General features: G+C 35.8%; 1 protein-coding gene across 1 annotated transcript in view; it reads right to left on the bottom strand.

The window, feature by feature from the left end:
* Positions 1 to 25,023, bottom strand: part of LOC107586867 (dystrophin-like) — a 115,680-nt gene that overhangs the window by 74,902 nt on the left and 15,755 nt on the right. The window contains exons 4-22 of the mRNA XM_016274418.1: positions 24,855 to 24,932; positions 24,318 to 24,410; positions 21,715 to 21,887; positions 21,281 to 21,399; positions 20,227 to 20,405; positions 19,721 to 19,855; positions 16,916 to 17,107; positions 13,452 to 13,633; positions 13,185 to 13,335; positions 12,977 to 13,096; positions 12,327 to 12,428; positions 11,970 to 12,077; positions 11,145 to 11,324; positions 10,746 to 10,918; positions 6,480 to 6,603; positions 6,048 to 6,135; positions 5,448 to 5,689; positions 2,707 to 2,887; positions 1,954 to 2,099 (exon numbers count right to left, since the gene is read on the bottom strand). Coding sequence (XP_016129904.1) covers positions 1,954 to 2,099; positions 2,707 to 2,887; positions 5,448 to 5,689; positions 6,048 to 6,135; positions 6,480 to 6,603; positions 10,746 to 10,918; positions 11,145 to 11,324; positions 11,970 to 12,077; positions 12,327 to 12,428; positions 12,977 to 13,096; positions 13,185 to 13,335; positions 13,452 to 13,633; positions 16,916 to 17,107; positions 19,721 to 19,855; positions 20,227 to 20,405; positions 21,281 to 21,399; positions 21,715 to 21,887; positions 24,318 to 24,410; positions 24,855 to 24,932 — 2,766 coding nt within the window. The remainder of the gene's footprint in view (positions 1 to 1,953; positions 2,100 to 2,706; positions 2,888 to 5,447; positions 5,690 to 6,047; positions 6,136 to 6,479; positions 6,604 to 10,745; positions 10,919 to 11,144; positions 11,325 to 11,969; positions 12,078 to 12,326; positions 12,429 to 12,976; positions 13,097 to 13,184; positions 13,336 to 13,451; positions 13,634 to 16,915; positions 17,108 to 19,720; positions 19,856 to 20,226; positions 20,406 to 21,280; positions 21,400 to 21,714; positions 21,888 to 24,317; positions 24,411 to 24,854; positions 24,933 to 25,023) is intronic.

The raw sequence follows: 25,023 nt of genomic DNA on the forward strand, positions 1-25,023 counted from the left end.
AAAAGTAAACCATTTGTAGGTGTAAACACTACTATTCAAATATTTGGGGTCGTTAACATTTTTACATTTTTTATTATGCTTACCAAATATGTATTTATTTGATCAGGAACACAGTAAAACTAATAGTAAAAAAATTATATTGTGAAATATTATTACAATTTAAAACAACAATTTTCTATTAATATATTTAAAACTGTAATTTACTCCTTTGGTGGCAAAGCTGAATTTTCACAAGTCACCATTCCAGTCTTCAGTGTCACATGATCCTTCAGAAAGTATGCTAATATAGCTGATTTCTTATTATCAATGTTGAAACCTGCTTAAAATATTTGTGAAAACCTTGATACATTTTTTTCAGGATTCTTTAATTGATAGAAGGTTCAAAATAACAGCATTGATATGATGTCTTTAGAAATATTATAAATCTCTTCACTGTTACTGTCACTGTTGCTCAATTTAATGCATTACATGCTAAATAAAGGTATTGTTTTCTTTCAAAAAGGAAACCTGTTTGAAAACAATGATTTTATATATACATTATAATATTATATATACATATGTGACCCTGGACCACAAAACCAGTCTTAAGTAGCACGGGTATATTTGTAGCAATAGCCAAAAATATATTGTATGGTTCAAAATGATCTAATCTATTCTATTATCTATTCTTTTATGCCAAAAATAATTCGGATATTAAGTAAAGATCATGTTCCATGAAGATATTTTGTAAATTTCTTACCATATATATATTAAAACTTCAGTTTTGATTAGTAATATTTATAGATTTATATACTGTATATAGATTTGAGTTTGGTCTCGTACTGTATCGCGTACCTTGTCAGTGTCGTGCGCTTTGCTTGGCCATTTGTTGTGATAAACAGGAAAGTGTGTCCAGCTGAATTCAATTTGAGTTTGGTTAAACGAAAAAAAAAAAAGCTTAGTTTACCGTGGAAGCGGTCGCGGCTGCGGTCGTGTGCAGAACGAAGAGTGTAAAGACCATCGACTCTACCGTGCGACTCCACCGGGCAGGACACCGGCGAAGGATAAGTATCGCTTTTTATTTCTTTTCTTTATTTATTACTTGTTTCACTTCTGTTTCAGTTTTTTATAACCATTTCTTACTATGGAAAGCTTATTTATTCAGCTTTCGGATGATGTATAAATCTAAATTTTGAAAAATTGACACTTAAGACTGATTTTGTGGTCCAGGGTCACATATTATATGTATATTATATAAAATTGTATATATATATATATATATATATCGTCAACAATTATAAGGTTCTATCTGCCGTATTCTTATTCTGTCACAACTTATTTACATCATGTGATGGGTTTTTTTAAGTAGCATACATTTTGGGACTGATGTATGAAAGAAACTTTTTCTCCATATCACTATATGGAATGCAAAAACTTTGAAGCTCAATATCTCGAAACTGCTCAGAATGCAGATGGAACCTTATAATTCCAAGGTGACAGTTTGTTTTGCACCACTACATAGAGCTATACAAAGCTTTTAAAATGAGTTTGAAGCTTTTTGGTCACTGTGTTAAAGGGACTGCATGTAAGAATGTTCATGTGTTAATCACTTTTTTATTGCCAAGGTGTGAGCAACTTGTAACAAAACTTAAAAAAAATTAGACCTTCCCCATCTTCCCAAGTTGTCCTAGGAAAGTGTGCAGCACATATTTACATATTAAACTAAATGTGGCTCACATCAGCGTGGACAGTGTCTGGCTGTTCATTAACAGTATTGCTGTAAAGGTATTTCCAACTTCTTTTGACTTTTAAGCAAAGAACAAAAAATAACTTTGCAGAGAGTATATCAGGCCCATGAATTGCGTCCGGTCTCTTGTATGTTACACGAGCACAAGCAATAAGTTCCTGGCTGCAGTTCACTTAAGGGTTTCGATAATAACAAGGGTTTCTTGTTATCCCTTTAAAATCCCATACCTTGATGTCTTTGAGCCTCTGCTCCATGACAGGGTACTCAGTCACTGCTGTGGAGGGGATGGCTAGTTTATTCTCACACTGCTGCAGCCAGGCCAGCAGCGCTGCCATCACATCCTTATAACGTGCTGGTGGAAGACTAGACTGGACTAACAGGAGAGAAAAGAAAAGAAAACATGTCTGAACACAATCTCCTACAACACCTGCTAGCAGTCCTGCAGCTTTCCACAGAACTCAAATGCCCATCATTCACAAAGCTCAACAAATGCCCCACTCCCTATGTTTGTTTTTCACAAATAATTCACTATTGAATAAATGTTACTTTTTAATTAAAATTATTGATTAATTAATTACCAATCACAATTTAATAATTATTAAATAATGTTTCAGCTACTATTCATAGTGAATTACTGTCAGCTCCGTTTGCAATCACATAATTCTGATGATTTTCCAACACAAACAGCATAGAACAGAAAATATGAATAAAGAAAATATGGTGGATACACATTGGTATTAGTATAGTTTATGTTTTAAGAATTAGTTAATAAACACTTGTGTAGCATAACAGGAGAGAGATGCCCGTTGATTTGAAAGATTTATGAAAATGCTGCCAGCTCAGAGGCTACCGTGATCAAACCAGACCACACTGCAGTCTGAATCCTATGTACAAGTGCTGTCATAGTACAGTATGTGAGTGATCCACTTTTAAACTCCCTCAACGTTAACCCAAATAGCATAGCGCTAGACATCCCTCACCCAAGACAAGCTGTCTTTCCCTGGCCCTCAGGTCCTCGAGGACATGGTGGTAGTGCTCTTGGAAGGCAGAGATGTCAGCATCAAAGAGAACAGGCGTCTCTTCTTTCTGCTGCAGCTCCTGAAGTTGTTCATGCAGCTTGTCCACTTGTGGCTGGAGAATGGAGAGGCGAGCAATCTCATCCTGTGAAAGATAATAAAGAATTGGTCTTGTAACGATTCAAGCTAAGTCGCATAATAGCACAAATACTGGCAGGAAAATGGCCCCATCTTTTTTGCTGTCCACCCTCGTCACCTGGAGTGGGAATAAACATGAATATTTAGCACTTATAACCTGACTCATAACTTCAAAATGTCTATATTGATTCAAATGCAACAAATATTGTTTTGTTGCGAGGCAAATGTTTTTACAGACTTCACAAATTCAATAAAAACTTCATTAAATCCCATCTTTAGCTTTGAGTTTACTTTCCACAACTCTTTCATTGCACCTTCTGTCCTTTAATAAAGAGCTTTATAGAGCTTATTTATGATATGGTGTATATAAATTCCAATTGGCAATAAAATAACTGTAATAAAAATGTATTTTTATTGATCCAATAAAAATAGTAACGTTGTAACTTATACAAATAACATTATTGCTGTCTGCTGCCATTTGAAATTCTCAGTTACGTGAACATGAAATAACAAAACTTTTTTAATATATAATTGAGAAAGAGGGAGAGAGATTTTTTGATTGTTGTATATAACTACATTTGCAGAGAAAATATATCATATATATATATGTATATTTTATATCATAATTACTATTTTCTCTGCAAATATTGATATACATTGATGTTTTATTTTTTTTATTGATAACTAATTCATTAATATGTTTATGCTTATATAGGTATATGGAGGTTTAGCGTCTTTATATATGCGTGTGTGAAATAGCAAATGATTAAACCTGGGGCACAGTAAAATAAGGAATGGTTTAATCTCATCAAATGATAAAACGATCACAGACACTCAAGGTCTTTAGGGAGACATGTCTCTTCTGAAAGACATTACAGAAACAAGGATCTGGCAAAGAGACAGAAGCAAGAAAGACTCATATAGGAAGCTGTCAGGTACAGATATACTCAAGGATGAAAGAGGTAAGAACAGATGAACAAAGAGAGACTTTAAACCTGCAGAGCCTTGATCACTCAAAACTTTTTTAATCACACAACTTGTCTCTCTGCTTGTTATATCATATTCATTAATCTAACAGGCCACGTCTACCCCACTGAACATAGTCCACATCCATCAGACAGTGGAAATGTGTTCCTTTTTCAATTAAATCATCCAATATAAGTACCACCATCATAGCTAAATTACATAAAAATCTAACTGCCAGCCAGAGTCCCCGTCAAAGGGGTTGTTTTATGAGAAATTGATTTTCCTTGATCTTTTGACATGAAAGATAGAATTATTGCATTCTGTTTTGTAAACCTGTAAAATGTAAAGCAAAAAGAAAAGAGACAACTATATTAGAAAATATAATATTTATTTGTTAAAATGTAGTTAATATTATTTTCACCCAAAAAATAAATTTTGCTGAAAATGTACTCATGTACAATGTTTTAATGTACTCACCAATGGATCCTCTGCAGTGACTGGGTACCGTCAGAATGAGAGTCCAAACAGCTGATCTAAACATCACAATAATCCACAAGTAATCCACACGACTCCAAACCATCAGTTAATGTCTTTTGAAGTGAAAAAGCTATGTGTTTGTAAGAAACAAATCCATTATTACGGTGTTATTAACAAACCATTGCTTACAGCTAAAACACAAGTTCACTATCCATAATATTGCCTCTACCAAAATGTCACCTTGTCTGAATCAGGAGAGAGATATGCACAGATCAAGCACAGGTTAAAAGTGAAAATGAGAGCAGGAGATGCACTTTTTGACTGGAGGAAGCATTATTATTGATTATGGATTATGTATTTTGGCCAGAAGTGACGGTTTAAAGTTACAACGCCTTAATAATAGATTTGTTTCCTACAAACATGCAACGTTTTTAACCTCACAAGATGTTAACTGCTGGACTGGAGTTGTGTGGATTATTTGTGGATTATTGTGAAGTTTTTACCAGCTGTGTGGACTCTCATTCTGACGGTACCCATTCACTGCAGAGGATCCATTGGTGAGCAAGTGATATAATGTTAAATATCTCCAAATCTAAGTACATTTGAAGAGTAAATTTTCTGGTTCATTTTTGGGTGAACCATCCCATAAATTGGGTCATTTTTTTTATTAATTTATTTTTTTTAATATTATTTTTCTTGTGCCAATCTAAACTTCAGGGACCTTGTTAAAAATATACTAAAAAAATAACCAGCTGTTCATTTCTAATTTTGGGAACCTTTGGAAGGACATGCAGACATAATTGTGGAGGAAGTTCTGAAAGTTATAGTATGTTTTCCAAGTAAATCAAGCTCTTTTATCTCAAAAGATCAAGAAAAAAAATTGAAGGTTATTTGTCTTTTGTCGGACATGATAAAATGTCCTGCATAAATGCATCCTATGTTTTTTTGTTTTTTTTTGCCTGAGATCAGATGAACACATGCAGTGGGTAAAGGGCATTATTACCTGGCCAGACAGAGGAAAAGAATGACTTTGCCCTGTATATGGACACAGAACAGACATACATTGAAACACAAATCTACAAAGGAACAAGACCCCATGCACGAGGACAGACACTGGTGGTTACCCTGCAGCGCTCAAGCTGAATCCTCAGAGGCTCCGGCTCGCATGCGGGCGGCGACTGCACCTTGAGCCAGTTCTCGGCAACCACCACAGCTTGCTCAAGTTGCTGGAAGAGATTGTAGAAGGCCAGGACTTTGGTCTGGTAGGCCAACCACGCCAGCCTTTCGGCCAGGAGAGCGCAGAAGTCAACCCATCGAGCACGTAACTGCTGAGCTGCTTGCTGGATGTCCTCGGAATTCTGACCATCTTTAGAGAAAGATCCATTAGGACAAATGAGACTCATGCATATTGAAACAGCATTTGCTGAGGCAATTAAGCCGGCAAAGGCTTTAGACTTTCAAAATAGCTGGGAAACGTCTCATCGATGTACATCTCTATCTATTATTAATAAAGATGACATTATGCAGGATTCTATTACTTTAATTAGCAGCAAAATGCAGATTAGTATGCTCCAAATAAGATGGGGGATATTCGTGTGTTTTTTACAAGACAACAAGGGCAAGTTTTGAATTATGCAAGACTGATTGAAAATCAAGGGGCGTTTACAAGACATTTGAACTGAAATTAACATGCATATGAAAATAATCACTTCAAATGTATTTACCGCTAGTGAGTTGATCCACCAAAGCCTGGGCTGAACGAGTGGCTTCCTGTAACTTCCTGAACTTTTCAGATTTTTCCCTGTCAATTGCCTCAAAAATGGTTGAAAAAAATCACACAGTAAACACCAATGAAACATTTTTAATAGGTATTGCATTACGTGATTTAATAATTGCATTTACATATACTTTAATATATAACTATTACACTTTACATAATTTAAATATAACAATTTAAATATATTTCTGATATACAGTATAACACATATTAGAAATACTGTATAATATTATATAATAATAAATACATATATTAAAACATTATATTTCTACTTTCTAATGTAATATAATACATTTTGCAATCTAATATATTTTCACTACACATTCATTTGTTGTATGAATCAGGTAAATCACTACAGAACATGCTAATGTAGCCCTACCAGCACTTTCTCATACAGTTCTGCCACACTGCCCTCCTTACGGGAGATTGAGAACTCTGGATTTTGCAAAACAGCCTCTGACCGGGTCATAAAACTGTGAATTTCAGTGAAGTCCACATCAAATCTGCAGGGAAATTGATGAGAAAACAGCAAAACAAATTAGTTATTCTTGTTTGTTTGTTAGTCACTTGAATATTGTTGAGACTTAGGCATTGATTAGCATTTTTTTAGCACAAAAAAAAAAAAATTCCTCATCAGTATCTCATTTTATAGCAAAAATATGTAAAAATCTTAACACAACATAAATTCCCCTTTAAGAAGTAAAGAATAAAAAAAAAAACGATAATTTCCCCTACAGATATTAGGACTTGTTTTCAGAGAACCTATCTTCATCATATTTTTTAGATAAATGAACTTGAAAGTGATATAATTTGTTGTCTAGTATCAGACATTCTTCACTCATATTACAAAGCGATCAATAGATTGCGTTGTGCAAATCATGCTTTAAAACACTGTTTATGTCAATAAACATATGCAGTAAGACCTGTTTGTAAGTTTGATTATTTTAGCTATTATTGAACCCTAAATCTAGTCCTATAAAATTATTACTTAAAGTATTACATAAATTCAACATTTAAAAATGTCTAGATGTTTATTCCACAACCCTATGCAGGACAAGCGGTTTGGAAAATGGATGGATAGATGGATAAATATTTATTATTTTGAAATGTGTTTCTTTAAAATTGGAGATCTATATACTAGCTATTGTGCTTTTAAAATTTGATCAAATTAACTTTTAGCAAATATATACATTACATTTTTGCAGGGATAAAAATGCATAAATTAATGATTCATACTAAACAAACTCACTCATTATGTCCAATTAAATACTCTATACAGAGCTGTACGTTAACTTTTGTTTTCACATAGCACTGGTGCTACAGAGGTTGAAAGTTTTGTAGCACAGGCCAAACAGTTGTAGCACAAGTATAAAACGTCTGTTATCATGTCTGAAAACAAACACAAGTAATGGAGTTCATCACTTAAACAGGCACTGATGTTCCATACAGAGCACAAAAAATACAAATCATCATAAAAATTGTTTTTAGATAAAGTTTTCTTAATTTGCTAAAAATGGAAGAGTGCAGAAACATAACACCTCTTACACCTTAAAAAAATATAAAATAAAAAAGAATGGCAGACATTTAGGCCAAAGTGAGCAAAGATAAAAATCTTTGTCATTATTTTATCTTTGTTATTAGAAAATACGAACAATGATATACATTACAAATACACATAATATACAAATAAAACAAACAGTGCTTAATTTTTCAGGTACAGTATTTAGAAGTAACATTGTGTCACAGTGTTTTGTTGTGGTGACCTGGACTGGTCACTTGAGGGCGCTCTTCTGTTTTATGTTATTTGTGTTAAACTCCATTCACCGAGCCCGCTTTGGCTTTGTCAAGCCAACATATTGTTACGCTATTTAAACTTTTTTTCTTCTGAGACTAAATTTTCTGTATTTTCCTATAAAGCCACAAGCCCCAAACTCGGCATGAGACCTGGGCCCTGATGTCTAGTTTGTTGCTGTATCTTTTCAGACTGATCAGACTTACAGTTTTCCTAATTAATTATTAAAAATAAAAAATGTCCCATAGACTTACATTGGCTGAGAAAAAATGTTTTTTTATCATTATTTTATCTTTGTTATTACAAAATAAGAACAAAGATATACATTACAAGTACACATAATATACAAATAAAACAAATAGTGCTTTATTTTTCAGGTACAGCATTTAGCAGTAGCATTCAAAAAATTGAATGAACAAATATTAAAATAAAACACTATATACACTATATTAATCAATTATACTTGTTTAAAAGCAACTGACTGATGATAAGTTCATCAGTCAAGAGCAGTGAGCAGATTTTTTCTGTTTTGTTGTTTTATTAACATTAAAAGTTAATGCTAATGTTCACCAAAACTGTAAATTCTGTCATCTGTCTTTCAATTCTGTCATAGTGTTTCATTTTTATACCATCATTTACTCAAGTTGTTTTATACCTGAATTAGTTTATTTCATCTGTTTAAAATAAAAGTGGGCAACCAAGCAGTTGCTGGTCCACAGTGACTTCCGTGGTATTTTTTTCCTACTGTAAAAGTCAGTGTGGACCTTGCATTGCATCATGCCACGTAAACATAAAACCCTGTCTGCATTTGTGATCAGAGAAATGACAAACAACAAGTGCTACTCCACACTGCCCAAAACTTGCGTTTGAATCATCAGTGGCAAATCCTTTAAATGAAAACGCACTTTTGTGAGTCAGAACTGCTGGCATTTTAGTCTAATGTCACTCTCCCAGGATCAGTAAACAGTCCTCCATAAAATGTGCTGCACACATCTGGATATTTGGGTTAAACTGTTCTGGAACAGTTTTGTAAATACAACTTAACCACTGATTTGTAGTCGTGTCCTCTTTTGGAAGACCAAACAAAGTAGTTTCTCTTTCACAACGAAAAAAAACACAGCGGCCTAGCGGAAGCCCCGGCTTAGCGTGAGCTGAGGCCAGGCTAGAGTGAGCAGAGGTGGCGGGGTTGAGAACGGCGCAGCCGGCGGATCCGACGAAGGAGCAGCAAGCACATGTGACGACCCCGGGCTTCGTACATGGTGAAAGCCGATCCGGCGATCCACAGCACTAAGTTGATGTATTCCCTCAGCGACCAGCATGGATCAGCTCTAGGCATGACGAAGCGGATATCGTCCTCTTTTGGAAGACCAAACTAAGACCAAACAAAGTAGTTTCGCTTTCACAACGAAGCACACAGTGTCTGCAGGACATGGCGGAAAGCGGCAACAATACTACAGTGAGAATAAAAGTTCCGCCTTCTTTCTTTGAGTGAACATTTGGGCGGCGTTATGCAAATCTTCCCATATAGTGAGGTAGATATCTGGGGGCGTGTTAGAACGAGCCGTTTTAGGTAGGTGTGGCCGACTCTTAAATTTTATAAAGAAAATCTCGTTGGATTTGAGACTTTAGTCTTTGCAACTTTACAGATCTTCTTTATGCACCAAGAGCTTGTAACACTCCAAAGAGAAAGGAAAAATTGAAATCGCATCATATGACCCCCTTTAATTTTTTGGGTGAACTATCCCTTTAATGACAGTCGGCAGCATGTTTAGTAACTACTGTCCCTTTAAGAGCTGCACACGTTTCTCTCTCAACTTTTTACTTTCATTTTAGACATAACCAACTGTGTTTATATGTAAACCTTGTGTGTTTTTCACAGTATTAGACGCAAAATCAATCAGACGCGTAATACAACTTAGTCCAATAATCAGGTGCTTTTTGACAGGCTCTCAGTGTGAGCGCGCTTCATGAGTACGTGCTCAGTAAAAGCGCATGCAGAACAGCACGTGAATTAAAAGTTTAACCAGTATTGCTTTAAAGCAGATGGAAATAATGTAGTTTTGTGATTGCGCATAAGTGCAGTGTCCCGTGAGAGTAACTCTGAGCTAACAGTGATGTGAATGCATGTGGCTTATGGCATTGTACATTATATTGAGACGGAGGGAGGCGCCAGAACTGCAGCTGATAGAATGTGCGCTGTCTTCAAAAGCAGATCGTGGAGACATTTTAATTGTCCACGATCAAAAATCGTCATATCGCACACCCCTAACTACCAAGTATAATCAATCTCACACACACAAACAAGCACAACGAAATCACTTCACACTATTAAGCAGCTGTGATATGAATATGCAAAACTGTACCGCACATATGTGTCGCACTGTACAGCCCTGCTATAGAATGAGAATGTCCCTTCCCCTAATATCCCCTAATTCTTACCGGCAGATAACAAGGTAGCAAATCATGTTCATGGCTGTGATGCAATTAAATCTTATTGGCTATTTAAAAAGAATACACAAGCCCTTCAGTATATTCCCTCACAACTTTCTGTTTCAGTTGGATATACATCAACACGGGGGCGGTGGGGGGGGGGGGGGGTGTACTTTAATGTTGTCTTTTAAAGCATAAACATAAAAAAACTGATTAGCGTGTTATTTTCTAACAATCAGTTTTACAATCTATTTCAACAATCTTGAAATAGTGTTATTCTAGATAAAACATATTGAACTATCAATGTGATTAATAATAAAAAAAAAATAAGCTCACAAAAAAACTAACATAAAGCAAAGCTTGGTTGTCATAAATGGGTCTACATTTAGTGACCTGTGACAAAACCGAGGTACGTAAGCTCACCTTTTCCGCAGTTCTGAATCAGCAACAATCTGTCGCTTCTTCTGAGGTGGAGGGGTAGACATGCCCTCCTTAGTATGCTTCACCATCTTTTTCTGGTTTGTGGTCACCTTGGTGACAGTTGCCATGGTTGTATGCGTGAGCTCCGACTGGGATGTGGTGACAATAGTTGAAAACTAAGAGAGACAAAAGTTGTTAGACAGGCAAGTGTAAATGTATAGAAGTCTGATTCTTGTGTGCATATGAAGAGAGAGAGTGAGATACAGTGAGTGCTTTATTTATTCTGAGTGATGGCACGGCCATGCAGGAAGCCATATCAAATTCTGAGAGAAATAGAAATAGATGGAACAGTATTGCGGAAAAGATGAGACACAGTAAATGGAATTGCATTAGTATAACCACCTTGGTGCTGGTGAGCTGAAGCGACTGTACCAATTTGTCCCAGCGCTGAGCAAACCTCTCCAGCTTTGCCTCTAGTTTCCCAGCAGTCTCTTTGCTCTTAATGTTGGCCAGCAGATCTTGAACGAGGGAGCAAAGCTTGTCCATGGTTTGCCTTTTCAACTCCAGGTCTGCTTTTAAAATCTGAGGAACAAAATTCAGCCGACATCTTTAAGTTCTGAAATTCATTCATAAAGGTATAGTCCGGCCCAAAATGAAATTCTGTCATCATTGTCATTCCAAATTCTTCTATGAAACACAAAAGAAGATATTTTGAAGAATATTGGTAACCAAACAGTTTCGTTTCCCATTGACCTCCATTATATATATATTTTTTGGTCCATACTATGGAAGTAAATGGGACCTGAAACCATTTGGTTACCAACATATCCTCTTTTGTGTTTCACCAAAAAAAGAAAGTCATACAAGTTTGGAACGATATGAGGGGGGAGTAAATGATGACAGAATAAAAATTTTGGGGTACACTGTACTTTTAAAGTCAGTCTTGAAAACCTTGAAAAACACAACTATATAACATCTAACTTTAATTGTTGCATTAGTAAAAAGGCCTTATTTCAAACCCATTACGAAGGATTTCAATACGAAACGGCCTTTTGAAACCCATTTTACTTCTGAAAATTTCATGAAAATTTTACATGTCATGCAGCATATTCAACAAGAAAAAAAAATCGAAACACTTGATTGTATCCATCAGGACTTGATTGTTAATCATGCAAAGTAGGGTTGACTTTAATGCTTCAGTGAGTTTGGATTATGTGTGCCACTTACAGCGAGCTTCCTGAGGTTGGCGGCTACTTCATTCGGGTCATTTGTGCCGCTGCTTTGAATGGACTGAACTAACTCCTCCTTCTGAGTCAGCCAAGAATCAAACAGCAGCTATAAAAAAAGCACAGTGGATTAAAGGAAGATTGTGAGATGTGTTCTGCACTGCTGCTTTTCCTGTTTCTTTTGAGCACTGGTGATGTTATCACGCTGACTCTCTTGAGAAAAGGTCTTCTAAACCTTTATGTTTCCCCAGACATGCTCTCATTATAGTCATTTAACAGGCAGGATTCAAAAGACGTTTTGAGAGCTGCTAAATGCATTGTAAAAGCTCTTTCAGCACAGTCTGGAAGGATTCAGTACCTGTTCCTCAGAGAAATGCTGCCAGCACAGCAGGATCTTTTGAAGGAGGATCCAATGCTCTTCAGTCCATTTGCAGATTGCTGCCCATCGTTCCCCAAGATTCTGTGTAAGTAGCATGGGGGTGTTATGGAAAACCAATTCAAGAAGACAAAACATTATACCACAGTTATTTAGTCCAAATATCCAATCAGACCTCAGGGCTGTGGTTATGGTTACAAAGGCCACATTCACACTGCAGAATACGGTTTTCAGTCCTGCATTTGAGTAATTAATGTAGTTGCATTCACAAACATTTTGGTTATTTACAGGATTGACAACTGTACTCTATAACCAAACTCACACCCATACATTTTCAGCATAACCGTAATTTCAGAGAAGCCCTGCTGTGTGAACGAAACCATACTGGATAACTAATTGTTATTACTTGTTAATAATCACATTAGACTGCACTGCACTTACGCGTGTCTAGCTGCGCATATATATCTTGCGTTTTTTCATATGTGGTTTTACAGAGATGCAAATATGAACTATGTGTCATCTGAAGGTTTAGGTCCAGTCACTGTCCTCCACCGGAGCTCTTGCAGCCAGATTTATTATAGAATATTAATCCTAACTCTGTCCTGCTTGGGTAAATCAATGACAACATTTACCTGCAGTTTTTCCTCCAAGGCTGCGGTGGCGCCATCACCACTGTTCTCATCTACTACCACCACCATGTGAGTCAGAGAGTTCACTCGCACTTGCTCCAGCTCCAGATTTTCCTGTAAGAGCTGTAGGGACAATTATGTCTTTACTTGCTTGTTTTTTTGTTTATAAAAAAAAAACCAACAAAAAACACCAACAATTTACAGTACATACTTTTTGCTCTTCAATTTGACGCTTTATGTCATCAAGTTCAGGTCCTAAGGGCTGTGCTCCCATTCTTTTAATCCGCGTTTCGGTTATGTCCAGCCAATCAGAGAGCTGCTTCAGTTGCTGGTGCTGCAGGTCCATCAAAACTTTATGAAGCCTTGAAATGTTCCAAAACATCAATTATACGAAGGTTGTAAATAGCAAAGGTCTTTCTGTAAAGAGTGACAGGTTTATATTCCTGGCTAAAGGCTTATCATGCAAACATGTGACCACCTGCTCTGTCTCTCCATACTGGCCACACGCAGATGTTCCCAGCGAGAGTTGAGCAGATTCATCTGTTCCCGCACCTCCCTCTCTTCATCATCAGTCAGCTGCCCTCCAGACAACAACACACTTCCTGCTTTGAGAACACGGCCCACACTGCCCTGATGAGACGTTAACTCCACCATGTAGCCCTGGACACAAACACAAACAATGGTAAGACATTTAAATGTACACATTTGCCATTGCCTTTGATGGACATTAAATACGGAGATTTAATAATTATTTTATTACAAAATAATAAATAATAATAATAATAAAATAAAAAGTTCGACTGTCAACAATTAAAGAAGTTTGCAAGCAACCAAGCCACAATTTTTGCTATGCAAATTGTAACATTCAATATATAAAATATTTGTATTAAATTATATATCTTTATACATTTTTTATACATATATAAAATCCCAATGACTCCAAACTTTGGAACAGTGGTGTGTATACAGTATATTTAAAAATGTATTCAAAATGCCAGACAAATATATGATATACGTACGTATATCAGTAAGATATTTTTTTTAAGCAAGAATTCAGTAAATTGATCAAAAGTGACAGGAAAGTCTTTAAGATTGTTACAAAATTATTCCTTTTCAAATAAATGCTGTTCTGTTTTTAACATTCTTTTGATCAAAAAAAAGAATTATCAGTTTTTACATTTTACATACCAACTGTTTTTAATATTGATAATAAGAAATGTTGTTTTTTTTAAAGCTGGAGTAATGGCTTCTGAAAATTCAGCTTTGCCATCACAGGAATAAATTACATTTTGAAATATATTGAAATACTTTAATAATATTTAATATTCAATAATATTTTTTAAATTGTAACAATATTTAAGAGCATAAGAGACTTCTTTCAAAAACATTCTTTCAAAATTTCAATTACCCCAAACTATGGAACAGTAGTTTAAAAATTTAAAAAATGATCCATGTACTGTATATAAAACAGTTCATGTACACTGTAAATGGCCTTAAACATTGACTACATGACATAAAACTTACAAAAACTGCATGATTCCAACACAGCAGATCTATCAGCAAACAAAAATGTGCAAAGCAATAATATGCTTGTCTGCACTAAGTTTCTTTGCACTGGCATCTAAAAAATAAATCTCTCTGTAAATCTGTTTTCATCCTTAACACCTTCTCTCAATGAGTTGTTTCACTCAATATATCATGCCATTCTCTCAGTCATTTAATATCCCCAGATAACTTTTCAATTCACACCCACGAAAGGCACAGTTTGATCCTTCGACTCCCAGACCAACCATTCTAAAAGATGTTGGAATATGAAACTGAGAAAACACTCATAATTACCATCTGTCAGGAATGGAGAAATCGGATTTATTCAGAGACTGTAAACACTGGGGGCTTACGAAGATCTGGGTTAATAGTAACAGCCCACAACTTCTTGAACAACATATCTTAGACCCAAAACTTTCAAACAGCATCCTTCACCCTTTGGGTTCAAAGTTAGTTTGAAGAAATTAATCACCTGTCTGAATTTAGAGCCGTTCCTCTATGTTTCACACAAGTGTAAAACATCAGTCTTACATCGGCCAGATTTCAGACACTGAATAAGCGTATATAGACGTGTCAGCTGAAGAGCATATCTGGGACAATACAGACTTAAATTCAACTTTATAGACAAAGTCTGAATGCATGGGTAGTTATGAGTTATTTTTAGAGCAACATGAAAAATGTATTAAGAAGAACACTGTAATTTGGGCAAAATTTTTATTTATTTGTTTAATTAGTCAAAACTAATGTGTAATTGTTACTTGGAATAATCTTATCTTAGGGCTGTCAAATCGATTAATCGCAATTAATTGCAACCAAAATAAAAGTTTATGTTCACATAATATATGTGTGTGTACTGTATATATTTATATGCATAGATAAATACACATACATACATATTTAAGAAATATATATATATAAATATATATACACAGTACACACGCATATATTATGTAAACATAAACTTTTATTTTGGTTGTGATTAATCGTGATTAATCAAGTTGACAGCCCTAATGGCTCAACAAAAGCTGTAAAAGGACAGTCTGAACTTATATTTTTCTGCATGGCCTTCAACTTTGGGCAAAGGTCATGACATAAGACAATCTGAGCTTATGTGGAAATCCAAAGCTGTCATATGGCAGCTAAAGCTCATGAAATCACAACAAATACAGCTAGCTTTAATAGCGATTCCTGGATCATCTTCACCTCTAGAGGCAATCTCTATTGTCTGCTGATGCTAAAAAGACATAGGACATGACATCATTGTCTTTGAATATTCATAAACTGTTTTTGGGTGTAGTCCTCCAAATTTTTGCTCTGAACTAGTAGCCTAACATGACAGCTGTGCACTAGTCCTTCTGGAAAGATCCTAATTATAAGCTCTGACATTTTAATTGAGACATGATGTGGATTTAAGTGATTTTGGTGTTACTTTGTTTAGAACAAAGGTGCCTATGTCATGTTTCATTCTCTCTTTTTCCCCTACCGATAAAGACGGTAGGTTTTAAATGCAGAAACAAAACTACTTTATTACTCTATTTATCAAGTCAGCAGAAGACCTGCATTATTATGTGATAATTTGGGGTCACTGACACAAGATGATAAACACTAAATCTCCAAACTAAACTGTACAGTCAACATTCACAATTAATTATAGCTAGTTCAGCCATAGTGCTTCCTCTATGATTACTTTAATTCACACATGGAAATTTGGAGGCCTAGTTTAGTTTGCAAAATTGTGCAAACCTGTGTTTATGTTCATGTGCCCATATCTTTAAAAATGATCCTTCCAACATCTGAAAGCAGCATTAAAGACATTAAAGCTGGAATATAACGAAATTAACGACAGATCTTTTTATTCCTTCTTGTAGCATACATCCAAGTGAAACAAATTATTGTTTCGAAAGTAATAAATGTAGGTCGGGGTCTTGGTATCCATCGATTGCTGATTGTATGGCGCTTGCAGTTGATTTTAAGAAAGGGGAGGGGTTTAAGTAGACTAAATAACTGGAGAAGTCCGATATACGTCACCAGAGAGAAGTCTATTGTATCACATAGGATCAAGATATGACATTTTGAATAAAAATTACAAGGTAAAAAAAAAAAAAACATTATTCACAATAAGATCAATAACTAATTAGAAAACAGTGAATATTCATTTCATTCCGACTTTTCAACATTCAACCAAAATCCAGTTACTGTAGATATTCTAGTAAGTAAACAAATCAAACTTTAATCATTGTTCTAGTGTACTAGTGACATTAAAAATTGAAAGTTAAAGCCAAATTTTTCAAACAATACATCACCAACTGAGAAAAATATCACCTGTGGCCAGCAGAATCATCAACACACTCATCTACTTTCACCTCAAAAGCTTCAGAAGACAAACTGGCAAATTACCTCATGGGTGTGAAACTGCTCTTTGACTTCTTCGACAAAAGAGGAGATGGGTGGCTGTGCTTGCAAGCCGTCCTCCGCAGAGAGCAGCCAGGTCAGGACCTCCTCCAGGGCACTCTGGTAGCTTTCCAGCTCATTTAGCCCCTGTGGCAGGGGACTGGGGGATGGTCGCAGTTCATCGGGCTTGTCTGGAGACTGCAGGCAGATAGATGGGAGACAAATGGATTAGATGATGGTATGGATTTAAAAATAATACAAATATTACATTTTGGTCACACTTTAGTTTGGGGATCAATTCTCACTATTAACGAACTATTTACTATGACATTTTCCTCAATAAACTCATAATTTGCTGCTTATTAATAGTTAGTAAGGTAGTTGTTAAGTTTAGGTATTGGGTTTATTAAGGGATCTAAAATTAGGTCATGCAGTATAAGGCATGTGCTTTATAAGTACTAATAAACAGCCAATATGCTAGTCATATGAATGTTAGTAAGCAACTAGTTATGTGTCTCAAGTGTTACCTGAGTTTTTTGTATCAAATTAAGACCTGCCTAAAGAGCATATTGGCAATGAGGAGGCAGGAGTGGTTGGCTAATCATGGGTACACACACGTGCGTCACTAAATCCCTTGGAGTATTGGCTGTTTCATCCTCAAAATCTGGGTGATCTTTAAAGTTAGCCTTCTCATTTTCTTTTCCTGCTTTGGGAAATACCCTCTGTCCTCGCATGTGTTTGAGTGTAATGCACTGGCTGGCTGATAATATCAGGGTGGTTTCAGATTGAATTTGAAGATTGTGAGGGGCCTCTTGGTGTTGAGTTATGATTTAGCACTAGGTTTATTAGTGGTGCTCGTGGTGTTGCTCATATTTCTTCAAATTCCTAACCATGAGTATTCAAATTCGGTGCATAATTTGTCATACCATTTGCACAGTGGACAATACAAATTCTAAGTACACAGCTTATTGAGATGAGGTATGCAATTATTTTTCTAAGCAACCTTTATACAAATCCCATAGACTGACGGTAAAGAAGAGACTTGAGTCATATCTTGGGGAACAAAATATCTTTAGAGTGACTAACCACCTAGAAACTACCCACAACAATATGTTAAAAAACACTCAGAAGACTTTCACAACCACATAGCAAGGCTTTGGCAGCCACCCATAACTCCCTTGCATTTTACACCAGTGTTATTTATATACGATTATAGTAATTACATACAATTTTAATGACCTTTTCCGTCTTCATTTTAATGTTAAAGTTTTCAAATCCATTCAGCCGATCTCCGGGTCTGGTGGTAGCACTTTTAGCTGTAGCTTAGCATAGATCATTGAATCTGATTAGACCGTTAGCATCTCGCTCAAAAATGACCAAAGAGTTTCTATATTTTTCCTATTTAAAACGTGACTCTTCTGTAGTTACTTCGTGTACTAAGACCGACGGAAAATGAAAAGTTGCGATTTTCTAGGCTAATATGGCTAGGAACTATACTCTCATTGAGTAAATGAGAGTAATAATCAAGGAACTTTGTAGTTACATCGTGAACTTCTTAGTACACGATGTAACTACAGAAGAGTCCAGTTTTAAATAGGAAAAATATAGAAACTCTTTGGTCATTTTTGAGTGAGATGTTAACGGTCTAATCAGATTCAATGATCTATGCTAAGCTACAGCTAAAAGTGCTACCGCCAGAACCGGAGTTAAGTAAAACTCAACTGTTTAACTCTAGGGGAGTTGGAAAATGAGCCTATTTTCAAAAATAGTGGAGTGTTCCTTTAAAATCCAAAAAGCTTACCCCAAGTCTCTGAAATATTCCTCAGGTCCTTTCCTCATTGCAAATCTATGGCATTTTGTCAATATTGTTGTCTGCCAGGCCAATACAATCAATTAGTTGGAACAAGCTTTAGCAAGTGAAGTGTGACACCACTGATATCAGTCAGAGGTTGTTGTACAGTAGAAGCAAACTACAACTCCTGGCAATGATGTGGAAGAACCAGCAGTCAACAAAAACCAACCTGTGTGGTGAGGAACTTCCTCTGCTGTTCAGGTGTCTTGACGTAGGCAGCTTGAGTGAAGGCATAGCTTTTGAATCGAGGCTTATAGGAGGGAGATGGGCTGCGAACACGACTCTGGGCCACACTGACTGTGATCTAAAAGAAGTACCGAAGACAAGAAAGACTGTAAAAAGCAAAACAAAAGCCACAGAGATGGATGGAAATACTGAGGAGAGTAGAGTGATGAGCTGGATATGGCAGTGAGAAGGACGAAGAAGACGTTGGAATGCAAATGGGCAAAATTAGATCACAAATTACAAAACATAATTCAATGTCAGCTGGCAAAGTGTGTTGAGAAGTTAGAGGTGCAATTGGCATCCTGAGAACGTCTGAAAACCTTTTTGAAACCAAAGAAGTCTCAGGCTTTCATATCAGACATATGTGGCGCCAGAGATAATGGGTCTATGCATTATGATTACTGCACACCGTTCAAAACTGTGCTTGTCTATGTGTGTGTGTGTGTGTGTTCCTCTGACCTGCTGGGAGTACCGCTGTTGGGTTTGAAAGAGGACGTGCTCCTCCTTGGCTACTTTAGCTCGAGGGAGTGTCTCTACCTCTTGGATGGCCTCCATGCTCACGCCATGGGGCAGCACTTGGAACAGAGAGGTGATGTACATGATGATGGATTTCTTATCTGGATGAGCTATAGCAACATCTGCGAAGGAGAAAAGATAAGAGGTTGTTGTACAGTAGAAGCAAACTACAACTCCTGGCAATGATGTGGAAGAACCAGCAGTCAACAAAAACCAACCTGTGTGGTGAGGAACTTCCTCTGCTGTTCAGGCGTCTTGACGTAGGCAGCTTGAGTGAAGGCATAGCTTTTGAATCGAGGCTTATAGGAGGGAGATGGGCTGCGAACACGACTCTGGGCCACACTGACTGTGATCTAAAAGAAGTACCGAAGACAAGAAAGACTGTAAAAAGCAAAACAAAAGCCACAGAGATGGATGGAAATACTGAGGAGAGTAGAGTGATGAGCTGGATATGGCAGTGAGAAGGACGAAGAAGACGTTGGAATGCAAATGGGCAAAATTAGATCACAAATTACAAAACATAATTCAATGTCAGCTGGCAAAGTGTGTTGAGAAGTTAGAGGTGCAATTGGCATCCTGAGAACGTCTGAAAACCAAAGAAGTCTCAGGCTTTCATATCAGACATATGTGGCGCCAGAGATAATGGGTCTATGCATTATGATTACTGCACACCGTTCAAAACTGTGCTTGTCTATGTGTGTGTGTGTGTGTGTGTTCCTCTGACCTGCTGGGAGTACCGCTGTTGGGTTTGAAAGAGGACGTGCTCCTCCTTGGCTACTTTAGCTCGAGGGAGTGTCTCTACCTCTTGGATGGCCTCCATGCTCACGCCATGGGGCAGCACTTGGAACAGAGAGGTGATGTACATGATGATGGATTTCTTATCTGGATGAGCTATAGCAACATCTGCGAAGGAGAAAAGATATGCCCATGAGTTAAGCAATGACTTAATTGACTTAATTAAGCTAACTCCTAGAGGAGACATATGTGAGATTATTAGAGTCTTTTTCACAATAGACAAATGTGAGAAGCAGATGATCGCTGCAAACATTGCTTTGTAGAATGTTGTATGTGTACTACTAAGTTTTGGATTTGTATGATTTTTTTGATGTTTTGAAAGAAGTCTATTATGCTTACAAAGCATTTATTCAATACAAAATACATAGATAATATATAAATAATACATAACAAAAACAGCAATATTGTGAAATATTATTTGAATAAAAAAACTGTTTCCTATTTTATTGTTTTAAAATGTAATTTATTTCTGTGATGGCAAAGCTGAATTTTCAGCATCATTACTCCAATATTCAGTGTCATATGAGCTTTCAGAAATCATTCTAATGTGCTGATTTGGTGCACAGGAAACATTTCTTATTATTATCAATGTTGAAAACAGTTGTGCTTCTTAAATGGGGTGTGGGGGGGGGAATATAACTATCATTTCATTATATAAACTATACATGTTCTCTATGCACTTATCCATTGGAAAGAAACATCATGCATATACTTTATATTAGATCTTATTAGAACTTTCCTTTCCTTGGGATCTGTCCATACAGAACAAGTCATAAGTGATACAAGCTCATCTATGAATTAATCCCTTCTGGCATAAATTATATGATGAAATTCTGTTTTAGATGTTGATGTAACAAGACGTTTCCTTCCATCCAAAAAAAAAAAAGAAAGAAAAAAAATTAAAGTAAAAAAGCCCTGTCTGTAATACTCAGAAAAACTTCAAAGGCTATCGTGAACAAGAAGAAGAAAAGAGGAGGTCATACCCTCAGGGTCCAACAGTCGGTCGATGCCTAAACTCTTCTCCGCAACGTTGAAGGCGTGATCCAGTCTCTCAATGGCATTATCCTGTTGCTCTACCACACTCCAGTTAAACAGCTCTGGCCTGGCAAAAAAAGACAAAGCAGATGATGTAATTAATATAGGATATTTAATAACTTAAATTATTTTTCTGTGCACATGCTTGAAATAGCTAAAAGCAGATCGAAACAGCTGGTTCATTACCCAAATGAACTACACAGAAAAATAGAAAAACAATAAGCCATAATCAGCTTCAAAAATTGCTTTAGGCCAAGCCAGTATTCAACCATGCAGTTTATGACCACTGAATATAAAACATTAATTTTCAATTTCATTAGTCGTGAAACCAATGATTTCTGCGATTTTCAAAAAAGCACCCAAAAATAACAACCCCACACACCTGTGGCTGTGAATGAGAGCATTGAAGGCAAAACCATTGGCCCAGCTGCTGGAGAAGTTGACCACACTGATGTCTTTGTAGTTTTTAGTGGACTGCCTGACCCAACTTAACAGAATCTTTTCACTGTTTGTCTGCTGTAGGTCTGCCATGACATCTTTCATCACATCCTTAACCTGTATGGTAAAGGAGAGGATATATACATATTTATCAGAACAGTGACAAACATAGCAACATGACCTCATAAAGGTAACATTTAGAGGCAGACTTTATGATTACAATTTTATTAACCAGATAAGAACAACACAAATATGTGATAACGCTTGTACCTTGGTAATACCATTCATATTAAATGAATGCGGTATATATCAGTCAGTACCATGGTACATATCATAGTACATATCTGTTCAATGGTAATATCCTGGTTGGATGTGTACCATGGTAATACCATGGAATTCTTTAAAATGCTTAAGAGTAAATACTAAGTACAAAAATGTGGTAATATACTACCGGTACAATGTTTGGGGTCTGTGAGATTTTTGAAAGAAGCCTCACCAAGGTTGCATTTATTTGATCAGAAATACAATAAAAATAGTAACATTATTATAAGAAATATTACTACTATTTAAAATAACTGTTTCATATTCGAAATATATTTTAAAATGTATTTTATTCCTGTGATGGCAAAGCTGAATTTTCAGCATCATTACTCCAGTCTTCAGTGTCACATGATCCTTCAAAAATCATTCTAATATGCTGATTTGCTGCTCAAGAAACATTTCTTATCATTAAGGTTGTTTAAAACAGTTTTACGACTTAATATATTTTTTTCAGGATTCTTTGGTAAATAGAAAGTTCAGAAGAACCGCATTTATTTTAAATAGAAATATATGCAACATTATAAATGGTCACTTTTGTTCAATGTAATGCATATTTGCTGAATAAAAATGTTGGGTAACACTTTATTTTAAGGACCAATTCTCGCTATTAATTAGAATCTTTTCACTGTTTGTCTGCTGTAGGTCTGCCATGACATCTTTCATCACATCCTTAACCTGTATGGTAAAGGAGAGGATATATACATATTTATCAGAACAGTGACAAACATAGCAACATGACCTCATAAAGGTAACATTTAGAGGCAGACTTTATGATTACAATTTTATTAACCAGATAAGAACAACACAAATATGTGATAACGCTTGTACCTTGGTAATACCATTCATATTAAATGAATGCGGTATATATCAGTCAGTACCATGGTACATATCATAGTACATATCTGTTCAATGGTAATATCCTGGTTGGATGTGTACCATGGTAATACCATGGAATTCTTTAAAATGCTTAAGAGTAAATACTAAGTACAAAAATGTGGTAATATACTACCGGTACAATGTTTGGGGTCTGTGAGATTTTTGAAAGAAGCCTCACCAAGGTTGCATTTATTTGATCAGAAATACAATAAAAATAGTAACATTATTATAAGAAATATTACTACTATTTAAAATAACTGTTTCATATTCGAAATATATTTTAAAATGTATTTTATTCCTGTGATGGCAAAGCTGAATTTTCAGCATCATTACTCCAGTCTTCAGTGTCACATGATCCTTCAAAAATCATTCTAATATGCTGATTTGGTGCTCAAGAAACATTTCTTATCATTAAGGTTGTTTAAAACAGTTTTACGACTTAATATATTTTTTTCAGGATTCTTTGGTAAATAGAAAGTTCAGAAGAACCGCATTTATTTTAAATAGAAATATATGCAACATTATAAATGGTCACTTTTGTTCAATGTAATGCATATTTGCTGAATAAAAATGTTGGGTAACACTTTATTTTAAGGACCAATTCTCGCTATTAATTAGTTGCTTATTAGCATGCATATTACTATCATATTGGCTGTTTATTACTTCTTATAAAGCACATATTAATGCCTTATTCTGCATGACCGTATTTTAGATCCCTTAATCTACCCGTACCTAAACGTAACAACTAACTTACTATTAATAAGCAGCAAATTAGGAGTTTGTTCAGGGAAAACTCTTAGTTAATAGTGAATATGTTTTCCCTATTCTAAAGTGTTACCAAATGTTAATTTATTCATGGATTACTTTAATTTTAAATTAATACTTAATTTTAAAACACTTTGAACAGTACTGTATGACAAATATCACCATGGTATTACCCTTTTTATTTTTTACATGTACCATTATAACACCAAGGTAATCTCTGAAATACTTAGAAGTAAAATGTAAATTCCATGGTAGATGAATATGGTAATCAGTATTTTTTCAAACTAGTCTCAATGCCAAAACATTACTGAGTCTTAAATGCCCTTATTCCTGTAACCACCTCCAACATAAGATGCTCTGAACATAAACCACAGTAGGGCCACCTTATCAGATGAACAGAAAAAAAACACAGAGGAAACGAGTTCCTGTACAGATAAGCACATGTCAGTCCACTGCAAATGTGCTACATATAAAACCTTTGACAGAACAACATAATGGATGATAAAGATCCTTTAGTGCGCTACTGCCCTTGAAGGCAAACCAGAAAGATTGAAGGTCTGATTCCACTGTATTGAACTCTCATACCTGCCAGTGGAGAATGATGCTCCAGATGAGCCCCAGGGTCAGTTTATGATTCCCATCTACAATGTCAGCTCCTCCAATGTTCACCAACTCAACCTAGAAATGGAGCGGATGGGAATGTAAGAACCTTCGTTGCTCATAATGCGACCAGGAATATGTATTAAGACAGTAAACAGGGTCAGTTTTGATTTTATGTTGACTTTAAACAAGATAAGGATTAGATATTTCAGCCACATCAGTTTTAGATATCAACAGTTTGATATTTGCAGGAAAATTACTTCAACCAGACATTATAATTTGCAATCATTCTTGGCTCTTATTTAGTTCTTCAAACACGTATTCAAGCTGTCTAGTAGTTTCACTACATTTTATCAAGCAGAAAATCTTTTATGTCTTTGAAATGGATAAGTGCCATTACCTTATCCAACTGTAAATTTAGCTTCTGCATAATTTTTGTCTTGAATTTTTTTTTTAAAAAGCTCAACCGAAACTTCCAAAAGCTGTGAATAGTAAAACAGCCGGTTGAACCAAATAACTCACATTGTTCTTCTGAAGGATCTGCAGGGCCCTGTTAACATTGTTGAGGGAGTGCACTCGAGTGAAACCACGTTCTTTAACCTGCAAATGAAGAATATACTGTATCAAAACTCAACTCTGAGCATCCATTGCAAATTAATTCAGCCATTTATGCACTCAGCCTTGTCCAAAC

The sequence above is a fragment of the Sinocyclocheilus grahami genome, unplaced genomic scaffold (genome assembly GCF_001515645.1).
Source record: "Sinocyclocheilus grahami isolate Dianchi unplaced genomic scaffold, SAMN03320097.WGS_v1.1 scaffold86.1, whole genome shotgun sequence".
NCBI classification, from domain to species: domain Eukaryota; kingdom Metazoa; phylum Chordata; class Actinopteri; order Cypriniformes; family Cyprinidae; genus Sinocyclocheilus; species Sinocyclocheilus grahami.